The sequence below is a fragment of the Electrona antarctica genome, assembly GCF_951216825.1.
Source record: "Electrona antarctica genome assembly, chromosome: 9".
NCBI classification, from domain to species: domain Eukaryota; kingdom Metazoa; phylum Chordata; class Actinopteri; order Myctophiformes; family Myctophidae; genus Electrona; species Electrona antarctica.
Genome location: NC_136790.1, coordinates 19,391,716 through 19,407,727, shown reverse-complemented (window position 1 = coordinate 19,407,727; position 16,012 = coordinate 19,391,716). Strand labels below are relative to the sequence as shown.

The 16,012-nt window shown below is 48.1% G+C and overlaps 1 protein-coding gene across 2 annotated transcripts in view; it reads left to right on the top strand.

Annotated features, from left to right (window-relative positions):
- Positions 1-15,587, top strand: part of prickle2b (prickle homolog 2b) — a 156,699-nt gene extending 141,112 nt beyond the window's left edge. For both annotated transcript variants that reach the window (XM_079511141.1, XM_079511142.1), the window contains 6 exons: positions 3,504-3,617; positions 4,655-4,792; positions 8,704-8,907; positions 10,138-10,324; positions 12,521-13,504; positions 13,804-15,587. In XM_079511141.1, the coding sequence (XP_079367267.1) occupies positions 3,504-3,617; positions 4,655-4,792; positions 8,704-8,907; positions 10,138-10,324; positions 12,521-13,504; positions 13,804-14,831 (2,655 nt within the window). In that variant the 3' untranslated portion in view covers positions 14,832-15,587. The remainder of the gene's footprint in view (positions 1-3,503; positions 3,618-4,654; positions 4,793-8,703; positions 8,908-10,137; positions 10,325-12,520; positions 13,505-13,803) is intronic.
- Positions 15,588-16,012: the final 425 nt, after the last annotated feature.

Genomic DNA, 16,012 nt, shown 5'->3' with positions numbered 1-16,012 from the left:
TGTCGTCTCCTCTCAGCATTCACAAATTGCTCGCATGTGTTGCTGTTACTACCGGCGTTTCCCCTCATAATATTACATCTAGTGTGACCAATAAACAAAGTGGCTCGTCGAGAGTGTCAGGACCACTTGTGTCATCTCTACAGGTCTGTCTGTCTGTCTGGATCTGTCTGTCTGTCTGGACCTGTCTGTCTGTCTGCACCTGTCTGTCTGTCTGTCTGGCCATGGACTGCAATAGAAACCAGCTGTACACGGAGCCTTCACCCTGTCAGTCACCCTCGGCGCTGTGCTCTGCTGTGAAGGCCTGCCATTTGCTTTAGCTTTTAAAAACACGCCTTTCTGTACAGTGGAGAGTTTTGCTCCGTCTTCAGTTTCGTCTGCTTTCGATTACAGTTATTATCACAAGCTGCTTCTCCTGGCTCCCTCGCCAAGGCTGTGTGTCCACCGTGTGTGCGTGTGTGCGTGTGTGTGTGTGTGTGCGTGCGTGCGTGCTTGAGTGTGTGAGGGTGTGTGTATGTTCCTTTAGAACTTTGCTCGGGGCAGTGTGTCTTTCACCCCTGTTATTGTTGGAAGTATGTTGCCTGATTTATCTTTATATTTGTGTGTGTGTGTGTGTGTGTGTGTGTGTGTGTGTGTGTGTGTGTGTGTGTGTGTGTGTGTGTGTGTGTGTGTGTGCGTGTGCGTGCGCGTGTGCACGCGTGGGTGCGTGTGCGCGCGTGCGTGCGTGTGTGTGCGCAACTCTTTTAACACCACATCAGTATGTGGTTGTATACATGGCTACAAGTGTGTGTGTGTGTGTGCGTGTGCATTTGTGAAAGAGAGACTGTTTCTTCATGTGCATATCAGAGCTCCGTGATTTATCGGTTCTTGACCATTGAGTTGTTTTTCGGCGGCTAGTATCCAGGGACCCCCCCAGTACCCCAAGCTATGCTGCTGGACACAGATCCGTCACCCCCCGCCAACACCAGTGGGAAGCCAACAAAAGCAGAGCATGAGGAATTGGGTTACAGCGAGAACAAGAGGCCCCCGCAACCTGGGCCGGCCATAAATTCACTCCCAACAACAAACATGTTGACATAACGCAATTTTCATGAAAATGTAGACGGCCCGCTCATTGCCCTCTACGCCAAGCACGGTGAAAAGCCCCAGGCGCGTAGCTCCGCTTTGAAATGCCAGGATTTGGGAAAATGCAGCAATGGTTGCAGTGGATTGCGTGCACCGTATATTATTTGAGTGTGTGTGTGTGTGTGTGTGTGTGTGTGTGTGTGTGTGTGTGTGTGTGTGTGTGTGTGTGTGTGTGTGTGTGTGTGTGTGTGTGTGTGTGTGTGTGTGTGTGTGTGTGTGTGTGTGTGTGTGTGTGTGTGTGTGTGTGTGTGTGTGTGTGTGTGTGTGTGTGTGTGTGTGTGTGTGTGTGTGTGTGTCTAATATAATATGACTTTGTATGTTAGAAACAGCTTCGTCAAGGACAGATGTGATGAGTTTCAGTCTGTAGATCCATTCATTTGAAAGATGGCCCATTAAGATTGGCTTGGCCCTAACCCTAGTCAGCACCTATCGATTGGGTTTTTCTCTCTCTCTCTCTTTCTCTCCTTAGCCACTGCAAAGAACATGTTGTTTGAAAAATGTTCACATGTAACTCCCTGCCTACTACGATGCGTCTCGTTGAATCTTTTGAAATTGTTCACCTTTTTAACTCCCCGTCTACTCTCGTTCTTTGCGTTTAGGTGGCCTTTTGTGTTGTCACTCTTATTTCTATGGCCTGTATTATTCACCTTTCTCCCCATTCTCTCGCTCTCCCCTTTCCCTCGACCTTTGTCTTGTGCCCGGCGTGTAAATCCCATGACTGTCCAACCGCAGTCTCTCTTATATGACCGCTGGCCCCCAATTATACTGTACAGCCCTCTGGTACAGTGTAATACAAGCGCTGCAATAAATAACAGAGAGAGAGGACATTATAGTTGTCGGCCCCTGTAATGTGAAGAATGTCCAGAGTAATTGGGAACGGTGAGATTAGCATGAATCCCTCCTTGTTGTCACATGCACGCCCCATTTACATGTGTGTTCGACTTTGCGTGCGTACATTTTAAATTGTGCGCGCGCACGCGCACATGTGTGTGTGTGTGATGGGTCAATAGTACATTCCTACGTCAATGTGCGGGTGTGAGGCTAGATTCCATTAAGTCTCCGCAGGTTGACCATAAATCAAAGTGATTGTGTGTGTGTGTGTGTGTGTGTGTGTGTGTGTGTGTGTGTGTGTGTGTGTGTGTGTGTGTGTGTGTGTGTGTGTGTGTGTGTGTGTGTGTGTGTGTGTGTGTGTGTGTGTGTGTGTGTGTGTGTGTGTGTGTGTGTGTGTGTGTGTGTGTGTGTGTGTGTGTGTGTGTGTGTGTGTGTGTGTGTGTGTGTGTGTGTCTTTTTGCACGTGTGGCTCCACTCGAGCACTTCAGACCTTTTTTGGCTTGAGTTTGAAAACATGTTGCCAATATATATCAATATATATCATGACTTGCTCTTATATTAAAATTGTTCGGAGATTGGAGTAAACGCCATGAAACCCATAGTCAACAAACTGGTTAAATGGTCAAGCAAATAGAGGTCTAAAAAAAGACAATGAAATGCTACAAAGTAACTAGGATACCAGGTAAACATGAAACCTAGCATCTGTCTAAACAACAACATAAATGACATTCCTAGCGTTTGTGGACAAGCAAATAGTATACAGAATGTCTATCCCTTGAGGCCTATTTTGTACTTTGAAACACGTCCGAAAATACCTAAACTAGCCGATCTACAAGCTCACAGAGAATCACGTCGTGATGTGACGTGTTGTGAGCCCATAGACATTCCTAGACATTCCTGTAACATTCCTAGCATTCGTGGACAACCAAACAACAGTATTCTCTATCTCTTAAACCACTTATTGGGTATTACTGGGTCTATCTCTTAACTACGTATACCCCGTGTCTGTCTCTTAACCACTTAAGGTCACAACGCATCACGTCATGACACGTTGGGAGCCATTTTATCCACTTTTTTCATGCATTTTTGAGAATCTTTGCCAGTAAGGACATGGCCAAAACCATGGATGCCAAGTTGAATGGACCTACCTGCGGATTACAGTATACCAGGCAGTGTCCGTTACCTCATGTGGACACTGCGGGTGTTTTTGTGTTTTTCTTAAGTAACATACATAGCATCCTTAGCATGTGCTCATGCACCTTCATGTCTTACCTCAGGCACCAAATAGATACACGTTTCCATGCATAAATATGTAGATTTATTTTTGTATTGATTTATCTTCCCCCTTGCCCCCTCCTTCTTCTTCTTCCCCCACTTTCTCTTCTGGAAATAACAAAAACAATGGAGCTTGCACGTACACAAAAACACAATTTCACCCACTGTTTTACCCCTTAAACATGTGACGTGACAATAAAGTCAATTCTGGATTCTTCTGGATTCTTTTGAACGTGGTGAACTGACCGTCTGTCTCTCTAACCCTGGCCCTGCAGGTCCACCAGTACTACAGCTCGCTGCCCGAGGACAAGGTGCCCTACGTGAACAGCCCGGGAGAGAAGCATCGCATCAAACAGCTGCTCCACCAGCTTCCCCCGCACGACAATGAGGTGAGACACCAAAGACCCCGCTGACCCCCTCCTCCCTGCCCTCAGGGTACACCTCCGAGATGAGAGGGGAGAGGAATGGATGGGGCAGAGTTACATGTGCACAGACTGCTTAATTTATGAGTTGGTACGGGGTAGGAGGGCGAGTACCCTGTCATTGCTAATGCCCTACCTGATCACACTACAGCAGTGGTTTTCAACCCTTTTCATATCAAGGCCCATTATGTATTGGCCATTTGAGCTACGCCTGTATACAAGAAGTGAACGGCAGTGCGCATGCACGAAACCGGTCTAGGATCGCTGAAGAAGGAAAGGCCAAGCAAAAAAAATAAAAAATAAATCAGCGATCCGTTTTAATATCAATAATAAAGCTAAGAAAGCTTAATCGACGGAACGTTCCGCCAAAAGCAGTTTGCCGGTTGGATTCTAATTGGCGGAACGTTCCGTCACGAGCAGTTAATTTGCTAATGTTGTACAGTAGATCTGTTACAGTATTAGACGTATGAGGTTTCCAGTTTCCACCTGACAGATACCATGTAGGCAAACCTTTTACGCTGGTATTTTCATAAAAGTGCATTACAATTAGGTATTGAAGGGTAGAACATTATGTGAAAGTTATCTGAACCCAAACAGATATCTTGAATTTACTGTACCTTTCTATATCGAACAAAGACAACCATTCCCCTTTTCAGTGGATCTGTAAATACTAAATGATACCACGTCTCGCTAGATTTGTTTGTTTTTCCAATGTATTTGCCACTGTTGTCCTGCACTTTTTTGCCATGAGAAAATAATTGTGTTAAGTGTTGTTGCTGTTTGTTTTTTACTGTTGAGACCGAAGACAAATTTCCACACGTGGACAATAAATTAAACTAACTAACTAACTAACTAACTAACTAACTAACTAACTAACTAGCACATTTTACATGATGCTATTATTATTGAGTACTATTCAGTTACTGAAATGTAGCTTTATAAAATTTCTGTTGATCAATTATTTGATTCATGTATAAAACCATGTGATTGTTGCACGTGTCCAGGTGCGCTACTGCAACAGCCTGGACGACGAGGAGAAGCGAGAGCTCAAGCTCTTCAGCAACCAACGGAAACGGGAGAACTTGGGCCGCGGCAACGTCCGCCCTTTCCCCGTGACCATGACGGGAGCCATCTGTGAACAGGTAACGACTAAAAAACAAAGTCAGGGAATAGAGGCAAGCCGAGTGCTGCTGAGAATATCAAAAGAGTGTGAAAACTCCGTGATAGCGAGGTGCTCGAAGTTAAAACATCTTGTATATGGAGAAGTGGGGTCCCACCGGGACAGGCTTCATAGTCCGTGGACGGGTGGGAAATTTGGTATATAGTCTTTTTTATTGGCCTAAAATATTGTCTATATACATATATTCATTCATATTCATATTCACTTGCTGACCGGCTGTCGGTATTGGGCAATTTATTTTATAGGGGTTTCTTGTCCACTAGCCCAAAAGGTCATCACATTTGTGCTGACCTCATCACTTTGTCATGACGCCTACGGCCGTTTTTAGCCCAAAGAGTGTTTTTTGTGCAAAACGAATGCTTGGAATGGATTCAGAATCATGAAAACCCCCTAGTTTGACATGTCACATGCTACTTAAAGGAAAGTTTGACATTTTTGTCAATTCTGCCTGCCATAGGATGTTAATGAAAAAGAAAGTGCCCAATACTCACAGCTGGTCAGCAAGTGGATTCATGAATGTATGTATATAGACAATATTTTAGGCCAATAAAAAAGACTATACACCAAATTTCCCACTTTAACCCATTTTGGGCGGGAACCCCTTTTGGTGTTTTAAACATTATGTTGTAATCTAGCTCTTGAAAAATAGCAGATCTACAAGCTCATAGCGCGCCACCGAGTGGCGCGCTATGAACTTGTAGGTCTGCTATTTTTGAAAAAACTTTAAAATGTGCCTCAAATCTTTCCGAAAATTGTCATGATTTAGAAAACTTTTTTTTTTATTTCGACGTCAGGCCTGAATGGGTTAAACAAAAGAAGCCTGTCGGCTGCCGGACTATCAAGCACACTCACAAGGCTAAAAATCCTTGCGAGAGTGTGCTTGAAGCTTGTCCCGGTGGGACCCCCCTTCTCCGATGACAAAAAGGTCATTTTTTAACATCATCTCTCACCATGAAAGGTTGGAATGAAATCGTTCCAAAGTATCATTTCCGCGTGGCGTCCCAGTGAATTGAGCGTGACGGGATCAAAGCCGCATCGTTCCGCCACGGCGGTGTGACGCGCAGGCATTCTGAATAGTGTCATTTCTGGCCTTTGCTGTGATGAAGGAGAGGCGTGACTCTGGTGACTTCTAAAGGGCAACGATATGAATGCTCTCAGACTCCACAATGGAGCATTGACCTGGTCACCGCCTGCTGCTTCTGACCACGGTTTTGAGAGTCTTTGAAATATTTTTATTTATCGTGGTGTTTGAGCATGCACATTGCTGTGCTCTTTCTCCTTCGTGCTAATATCAGCTCGTTGTATTCGTGTTAAAAGGTTTTGATTAAAAGCCCAACATTTTTCAAACTCACAGGACATTGTCATGCAATGAGTTGTGTGAGCAAGTATATCACAATTTATGACATTTGTCGAGAGAAGGTAAAATAAAAACAAAATTCCAGAAAGTTTGAACATATATTAATTGTGGAAATTATCACGATATCATGGAAATATATATATTCGACAATCGGCCCAACACATTGGGTTCAGCATCCTCTTGCCATTTGTGAAAGACAGCGTACAGAACAGGCATAAGCTGGATCTAGATCAGTGTGGTTCTCAAAGTAGGGTCCGGTGGACCCCCAGGGTGTCCCCAGGAAAATGATCGCTATAGGATCCAATTGGACCTTCGCATTTCTGTTACTGAGAGAGTGCAAATGAACCCTTGCGGGTCCATTTGTTTACATTTGCACTCTCTCTAGAGTTCTAGGGGTCCGACCGAACTGGGGCTCCTTGAAATTAAAACAGTTGGAGAGCCACTGATCTACATATTCTCAGTTACAGAACTAGGTGCCTAGTGTAGCTTTTTACAACTTCAACCGCACCAGGTGCACACACACACACACACACACACACACACACACACACACACACACACACAACCTCCCCCAGGGCGAGCCTCGCCCGGCAGGGTAGCAGAATGTTGTGTATTGATTGAATTCCCCTCCCCCATGACCTCCTGCAGACGTAATCTGTGTACCGGTTAGGTAACCTCATTGTAACTCTCTCTCTCTCTCTCTCTCTCTCTCTCTCTCTCTCTCTCTCTCTACCTCTCTCTACCTCTCTCTCTCTCTCTCTCTACCTCCCTCCCTTATTTCCCCACCTCTCTAAATCTCCCACCTGACCTTTCTGTCTGTCCCGTCTCTCTTTTTGCTCTTCCCTTCGTTGATCCTTTCACCATCTTTCTTCTATGTTCTCTCCCTGTCATGCATGTCACCATCTTCATGTCGGACCCCTTCCCCCCATCATCATCATCATCGCCCGCCCCATCTTCATATGAACAAATCTCTCCATCACTCTCTCACCCAATTCTCTCCATCTGGTCCTCGACATATTCTCATTCGTCACCGCTCTCCTGACCTTCAGGTCTGTCGGTCAGCCCTGCCCACTCCAACCCCCCACTGCGTTCACTTTCATTTCAAAGAGGATTTATTAGCTCCCAGAGTAGGGCTACAACTGTCTATTTATTTCTTAGCGATTATTCTATCGATTACCTTCTCAATTAATTGAATAAATCGAGAAACGTTAACCACATTTGTGTATCTCCCCTGGCCAAACGGGATTGGTTTCTTGGATGAGTAGTAGAAATTTGGTCGGGATGTACCGATACAATTTCCCCCTTCCCGATACCGATATACATAACTTGCGTATCAGTCGTCGATACCAAGTACAGATCCGATAATTTAATAATTTCAAAAGTCAAAACTTTATTTTGGACTTAGACAGGCCTAGTTGTCCTGACCTCTTATCCATCATTTATACATTATGGAGAATTAGTGTGGACTTAGACTGTTATTCGTCTATAGTACTCAATTATGTAAACTAGCCCCGTTGTGAGATACCCCCCCCCCCCCCCCCCCTTGTGGCCGCAGGGGGTACTGCACCCCGAGGCATTTTTAATTCACTAATAAATTCATTATCATACTGGGAGTGATTGGTGCAGGCAGTGAGGAGCTACGGCGGTGTTTCTGACACACATTCAGACATTCAGACATTGACTGAATTATAGTATGTTATAGTATGATGATGATAGTACTGTAAAGGGCCTTGCAGACTGGACGCGTTTTTCTGAAAACCGGAGGGAAAAATGCAGCTAAAAATCTGAAGAACGCAGCAGTGTGCAGGGAGTATAAAACAGTAGTGCAACGTCAACTGAAGCATTAAAATACAAAATAAACCGGACGGTTAGCTCAACCGTCTGGGCACCTAGGCTGCCAAGCCAGCTGGACGGCGTGCCGCGGGCTCGACTCCCGAGCCCGACGGCCTTTGCCCGCGTGTCACTCCCCATCTCTATCCCCCTTTCCTGTCTATATACTGTTCACTATCAATATAGGCATAAAAAGCCCCAAAACAAATCTTAAAATAAAAATACAAAATACAAAATAAAATAATGAATTAATAATAATAACTTTTTATTACTGTAAATGACATAATGGTGTCATGTGTTAAATTACGTGACTGGCATGCTCGCCGATACTGATTGCCAGCATTTCAGGCAGTATCGGCAGCTTTTCTGATATCTGGTGGTGTCTGTATGGGAACAACTCTAGTCGGGAGACTAGAGTTCCAATGTTTTTTTTTGTGGCTTTCGCCTTTATTTTATATTTTTTATGGAGGGACAGACAGTAGGCTGACAGGAAATGGGGAGAGAGATGGGGGGGTGACATGCAGTAAAGGCCGTCGGGATCTAGAGTCGAACCCGTGGCACACTGCCAGACTGGATTACCAGCCAAGGTGCCTGGACCACTGAGCCATGGCCCAGGCCCACATTGCATCTTTAACACATGATGATGATCACATTAACACTCTCTCCCTCTCTCTCTCCTTCGTCAGTGCGGAGGTCAGATCAACGGCGGGGACATTGCGGTGTTTGCGTCGCGGGCGGGCCACGGCGTGTGCTGGCACCCCGGCTGCTTCGTGTGCGGCATCTGCGACGAGCTCCTGGTGGACCTCATCTACTTCTACCAGGAGGGCAAGATCTACTGCGGCCGACACCACGCTGAGAGGCTGAAACCACGCTGCACGGCCTGCGACGAGGTATACCCTGTCTGTCTGTCTGTCTGCATACGCACGCACGCACGCACGCACGCACGCACGCACGCACGCACGCACACTCACAGTATGCATGTATACATGCATGCTGTACATACATTTCTGCATAGTATACACATGGTGTACACACGCACGCACGCACGCACAAACGCACGCACGCACGCACGCACGCACGCACGCACGCACGCACGCACGCACGCACGCACGCACGCACGCACGCACGCACACACACACAGTATGCATGCAAAGTATACACATGGTGTACATGCATAGATGCATGCATGCATAACATACACACATGCATGTATATAAGTGTACAAATGCATACATAAACATAAACATACTGTATCTATATTGCAAAAGTGGGGAAATGTGTTTATAGTAACTCACACTGACACACATAGGCTACTTTAAGTCTAGCTTCTATGTGGGACAGGGGCACTGTCACAGCTATTTATAACAGGTGGACTGGACGGACACGCACGCGCGCACGTACGCACACTCTCTCTCCCTCTCTCTCGTACTCTTTCATGGGGTCAGCTTTCAGTATCGTGATCCTGCCAGTATGACCCTCTTAAGATACTCTGCAGAGGGTGACGGAGACGCAGTGCTTCATTGGACATGGCACTGAAAGACAAGTCGGTGTCCTAATAGCGCTGTCATTAAAAGTAAAGGCACCATTAGCCGTTCTCCAGATCTCCGCTTGCCAGTAGCCAATCATTGCTGTCGGGGCTTACACCTCGTATCTCCAAATTTCAACTTGTGTCGTTTCTTTGTAAATGAATGTCCTACTACAAGAGTGTTGCACAGAAGTAGTGAAAATAGCTGACGTGCAAGCTCAAGGTCATCTTGTAAATTGGCTATTTTCGCTATTTACATTTTATACACAAATTCAGGAACGGTTTTGGACATACAAGGTTTCCACCAAACAAGCCACAATGACAAAAGGACGAGCTAATAACAGCATTGCAGAGCGGAGAAAGCGGAACGGGGGTGGTTGGGCGGATGGATGGACGGACGGGGAAGCCCAAGAATTACTACTGGCAACCCAGCAAGCCTTTGTACTGTTATTCACTGTAATAAAGCAGGAAGCGTTTTTCCTCTGGGGATTTGTGATAAATGACACCCCCCCCCCCCCTCTTCTCTCTCTTCCGCCCCCCCCCCCCCCCCCCCCCCCCCCCACCCCCGTCTCCTCCTCCGTCTTCCTTCTTTCAGATCATCTTTGCGGACGAGTGCACCGAGGCGGAGGGCCGTCACTGGCACATGAAGCACTTCTGCTGCTTCGAGTGTGAGACGGTGCTGGGAGGCCAGCGCTACATCATGAAGGAGGGCCGGCCGTACTGCTGCACCTGCTTCGAGTCCCTGTACGCAGAGTACTGTGACTCCTGCGGGGAACACATCGGTAAGCCATGATGTAACCCCACTTTTTTTTACATTCACCACTTGAACCCTAGCACCCCTAGTATGCGAAGGGGGAACATTGGCCGAAAATGGCAAGCTTGTAGATTGGCTATTTTCGGCGAAGAGGTTTTTGTGTAGAGGGACGGAAAAAAGAGAGCAGAGCAGACCAAGCACAGGTCAAGAGGTCGAGTTTTCTAAGTACTGTATTATTTAATTGGTTACTGTAGTGTAGTACACATCGACACTGACTCTGGGGGAGCCCGGGTTCGAACTGGCAACCTTTGCGGTTACCATCCGGGCCACTCTACCCCTGACCCACCGCCGCCCCATTATGTGTAAACAAAAAATAATAATGATTTACACAGAACCATCTGTGAAATCTATGAAAAAGTTGAATGTGCAACACATTTTTATGCAATATTATGTAGTGTGTGTGTGTGTGGGGGGAGGGGGGTCCTTGCTTCAACTTTCTCAGCTAAGGGGTCCTTGGCCTTAATTAAACCCCTGAGAGGAGTGGGGGCGTCTGCTTCAGATGTAGCTGGAGTTTTATTGTGCGAGAGTAAGACGAGTGACCCAGTTTGTGTCGGGAATTGAAAGAGGCCTGATTTGTGGCATTTTCTTTTTTTTACACTAATGAGTGATGTCATCAAATGGCGGCCACCTGTGGTGGCCCACAGGCAAGGTCACACAGCTGTGGTGACATTAGCTTACAGGTGTAGCACAGAAACGTAACATAATCAGTATCACTTAAAATCTGCATGATGTCAGATATTTATAGATGGATTAGCCTCAGGGAAATCATTTACTAACCTCATATTTTCACGAGGCAAATACTGTAGTGTTGAGCAAAGAAACGACTTAAAAAGAACAACAATCTCTAGATCGCTTCTCGATGTATGTCTCGTGTGTGTGTGTGTGTGTGTGTGTGTGTGTGCGTGTGTGCGCGTGCGCGTGCACCTAAGAGCCCTCTTCGGGATGCCCAGCTGTGACTTGGCACGTCCCACTCGACAAATTTGCTCTGTAATTATTTGTCAGACAGGATACAGGAAAGTATTTGGCTCAAAAAGCCCCAACTGATTATAAATTGGAACCATCGGAACACATACTGGAACCAGATGGCAGCCATTAGCAAATAGCTGCTTTTCTCTCCCCTCTCCGACAACTCCAAACACACTTAAAATGCAATGTGTTTATACAGTGCTTGGGCAAGCTTTGTAATGAGTTTGCCCCTAAACCCAGATAAGTGTTACCGCTGCAGGCTGTGCTTTCTCACCCCCCCCCCCCCTTCTCTCAGTCAAACACTGACTTGTAATATTCTACTCTGCCATCTACTCCCATAAAAAAAGTTCCTTTTTAATTAGGACATTTCTAACTCTAACTCCAGTGTTTTATATGAAGCTCTTGGATAATGATATATGGGCTCAGTCAGTATTACAGTCCCAGTGGACAGACGTGCGTTGCCTCTCTGCATGTCTTTCTAGTGCTAATTTTGGTGACTGAAACTACGATGAAAAATGTTCCTTTGACTACAACATTGTTTCACTGACAAAAACAAAATAAAAACTCGGCTGTGATGACTAAAACTGAGACTAGATATCATGGCAATTCGAGTCAACAAATACAAACTAGACTAAAATGTTAGGGAGGGACTATTGGGGGGAAGAGTACAACTAAAAGTAATTTTATGTTTGGTTGCGAAAAATTCCAGACGCATTGTCAGCATGCACCCCAAGTGTAAAATCAGGCATTATACGACGCCATCAAGGCCTGTGAAAATATCTATATATGTCGTCAAAATCAACTTCAGATTTTCTCGACTAAAATCTTGATGATATTTATTCGACTAAAAAAAATAGAATGAAACTAAAACATTTCAGATGATTAAAATATGACAAACTAAATGAAAATTCTATTCAGCGGCAGTGGCTCAGGGCTCAGGGGTAGAGTATCTGGTAGAACAGCCGGATGGGAACTGCAAGGTTCCCTGTTTGATCCCTGTGGGCTCCCCCAGAGTTAGTATTGAAGTGTCCTTGAGCAAGACACTGAACCTCTAATCGGTGTATGAATGTGTGTGTGTGAATGTAATGCACAATCCATGTAAATCGCTTTGGATAAAAGCGCTATATAAATGCCAAACCATTTACCATTTATTCAAAAGACTAACGACTAAAAACGGTCAAAATTGTCTTTCCCACAGGCATCGACCAGGGCCAGATGACGTACGACGGACAGCACTGGCACGCCACGGAGGGCTGCTTCTGCTGCGCGCGCTGCAAGCGCTCGCTGCTGGGCCGCCCCTTCCTGCCCAAACAGGGCCAGATCTTCTGCTCGCGCTCCTGCAGCCTGGGGGAGGAGCCCAACGGCTCGGACTCCTCCGACTCCGCCTTCCAGAGCGCGCGCTCCACCCGAGAGTCGAAGCGCAGTTCCAAGGCGGGGAAGAGCGGAGGAACGGCCGGGGGGGGAGGAGGAGGAGGAGGAGGAGGAGGTGGAGAAAGGGGCCAGGCCGGGGGGAGGTTCTCCGGCGAGGTGGACCCGCTGTCCCTGCAGATGGACCTCCTCAGCCTCTCCAGTCAGACGCCCAGCCTGAGCCGCGAGCCGCCCGCGTGGCAGAGCCAACAGGACCACCAAGGGGCCGACTGCTACCCGTACGAGTCCCGCGGCCAGTCCGACCCCACCGCCAACAACGCCAACCCCACCCCTCTGCAGCTCCTCAGCCAGTGCAACGTCAGGACTGCCTATAACAACAACAATAACCCTGCCTCCTCCTCGTGTGGGCAGCAGCAGAACGGCCAACAGCAGGACCCCATGAGGGTCAAGGAGAACGGAGGCATGATGAAGAGGCCGCCCATCTCGGCCATGAAGGGCCAGTCGATGAACGAGGCCTGGTTCCACGGGCCGGGCCCGGAGGACTACTACCCCCCCAAGCTGAGGAGCCAGCAGAGCTACAGCGACAACATGGCAACACAGCAGCATCACGGCGGCTTCTCTCCCGACCGGCGCTCGGTCAGCCTGCACGCCGGCTTCCAGAGGGACAGGGACATGGTGGCCGCTCTGCCGCCCGCCCAGCAGCTGGGGAGGAGCAGGAACCCCATCAACGCACTTAACTTCAGCGGGCAGCTCACGGATCTGGAGCAGACCCCGAGGGGATCCATGGAGTCTCTGGCCCTCTCCAACGCCACAGGTTGGTACAGTCAGTCAGGGATCTGTCACAGCTGTCTGTCTGTCTGTCACAGCTGTCTGTCTGTCTGTCACAGCTGTCTGTCTGTCTGTCTGTCTGTCTGTCTGTCTGTCTGTCTGTCTGTCACAGCTGAGGTATGCATGGGCAGGGTTAGAGATGGTTCAAGGAGAGATGACATATGGGAAGATGTTTCAGAATTAGTGTTATGTATTGCTATTCACTATTGTCCTTCCACTTGACAAAAAACATTATTTTTTTTTGTATTACAATGAACAAAACCCTCTTTACTCATCGTTTTCCAGGGCACTCGGCAGATAGGGGCGGCAGGCGGCAGGAGCACCTCTCCCGTTTCTCCATGCCCGACCTGAGCAAAGACTCCGGCATGAACGTGTCGGAGAAGAGCAACATGGGCACCCTCAACTCCTCCGTGGCGTACCGCAGCTCCGAGTCCCTCCGCAGCCTCACCGCCGGTCAGCCCTACCTGGAGATGGACCCCCCCAACGCCTCGCGCCAGTACCCCATGCCATACTGCGACGCGCCGGGCTTGGCCGTGGCCCACCTGCCCCCCGGCTTCACCTACCAGGAGGAGGACCGGGTCAGCCTGGTAAGCAGCGCCAACGCCGCACGCCTTCCGCCTATCGCCGAGCGGCGGGACGGCGGCATCGGAGGTGGAGGAGGAGGCCGGGGAGGAGCGGATCGAATCCGCGTCGAAGACCCCGGGGAGACCCAGCAGAGGCGCCGGCACCACCACCACCACCACCGCTCCCGGAGGTCCCGGCGCTCTCGCTCCGAGAACGCGCTCCACTTGGCGGCGGAGCGGCGCGACCGCCCCCCGGAGCGGCCACTGCAGATGCGCGTCCGCGAGGACTACGACCGCTTCCCTCCGCCGCGCGGCGCCACCAAGGACCAGTTCGGGGGCGGGGTCCTCCGGGGCGGGGGCGGGCGCAACCAGCCGCAGCCCTTCAGGCAGTGCCCCCGCACCACCTCGGACCTCACCCTGCAGAACCACGCTGGCGGCGCCTCGCACCGCCGCGCGGGCCTCAGCCAGTACTCGTCCTGGGACGACTACGACGACTATGACGACGACGACGACTCGTGCTCCACCTGCTCCTCGTCCTCCGAGTCGGAGGACGAGGGCTACTTCCTGGGCGAGCCCATTCCCCGGCCCGTCCAGCTGCGCTACCTCAGCAATCAGGAGCTCATGCACAAGTACAACGGTGGTGGCAGTGGTGGCGGTGGCGGCGTGGGGGGCGGGCCCAGCGCACGCGGCGGCGGCGGGCAGGTGCACACCCGCAAGCGGCGGAAAAGCAAGAACTGCATTATCTCCTAACGTTCTCTCTCTCCGAACAGTCATGCACCTCGCCTGGGCTAAAGGAAGTGTCCCCCCATGTCCCAGCCTGCGTGTGGGAGTGTGTGTGTGTGTGTGTGTGTGGTACACTAGTATACAGTATTTCATCTGAAACAAAAAATGTAAAAAAAAAAAAAAAAAGAACTTCACTTCTTTTCAGTGTTGATGAGTGTTGGGTGTCGTACGGTCGCCAGTATGTGGTATACTTACTGAAGTCGGGTAAACAGTGTAAAAGCACCAATGTTTGCATGTTTATCCATCTTACAACAGTGTCAGAAATACTCGAGTGTCGCGGCTAACAGTACACTCCGCAATCCTACTAGTCAAGGCAAAATGCTTCTGAAAGCCATCGCGTTGCAGTTAATTACAATAAATGTCCTTTCCGTGCAGAAAGCCATGTTAAAAAGGTACAAAGTCACATTAGTACAGTCCTGCTTTTACAGTCATGCGTAGTGTGGTTCAAGTCACATAGGATATACTGTACTATTGTATTGGGTTTATAGTAAATGTACATAGTGCAAATGAATGAATAAATTCACTTAAGTTAAGGAAGTCAATGTAAATATGATTGTACAGTAAATGAGGCCCCAAATATTTTTATATTTTGTATGGATAGAATCATTTATGTATTGAATATCTATAATGTAGAGGTAGACCATGATGACAAACACAACGCATGCATGCTTTATTTGGCTAACCTGATCCTGCAGTTGGAATAAAAGAGTATTTCACAGAGACCTTTGAGTGACATGTCGTGTTTCTCTTGAGTGCGTGCGTGCGTGTGTGTGTGTGTGTGTGTGTGTGTGTGTGTGTGTGTGTGTGCACACACGTGCGCGAAAGCATGTCGTGTGCACAGGAGTGTGTAAGGGTAGTCTCCCTGCTATCAGTCATCTTTTCCATCTGTCTAATGCATAACGAATGAGAATAAATCGTCGCTGTCGAGCAGAAAACTCTGATCTATGGTGTTTTTTTCCCTTCCCGTAAATGAACGCCCTACGACGTGATCATACTTCAGCGTCGCACAAAAGGCTCAAAAGTAGCAGATGCACAAGTTCGAAACGTTTGAAAGCTTGAAGGATCTGCTACTTTTGATGCTTTTGAATTTGAATCCTGAAAAGTAACATTTTTGAACATAAGGAGGTTTCCACCCGACAGAGACGATA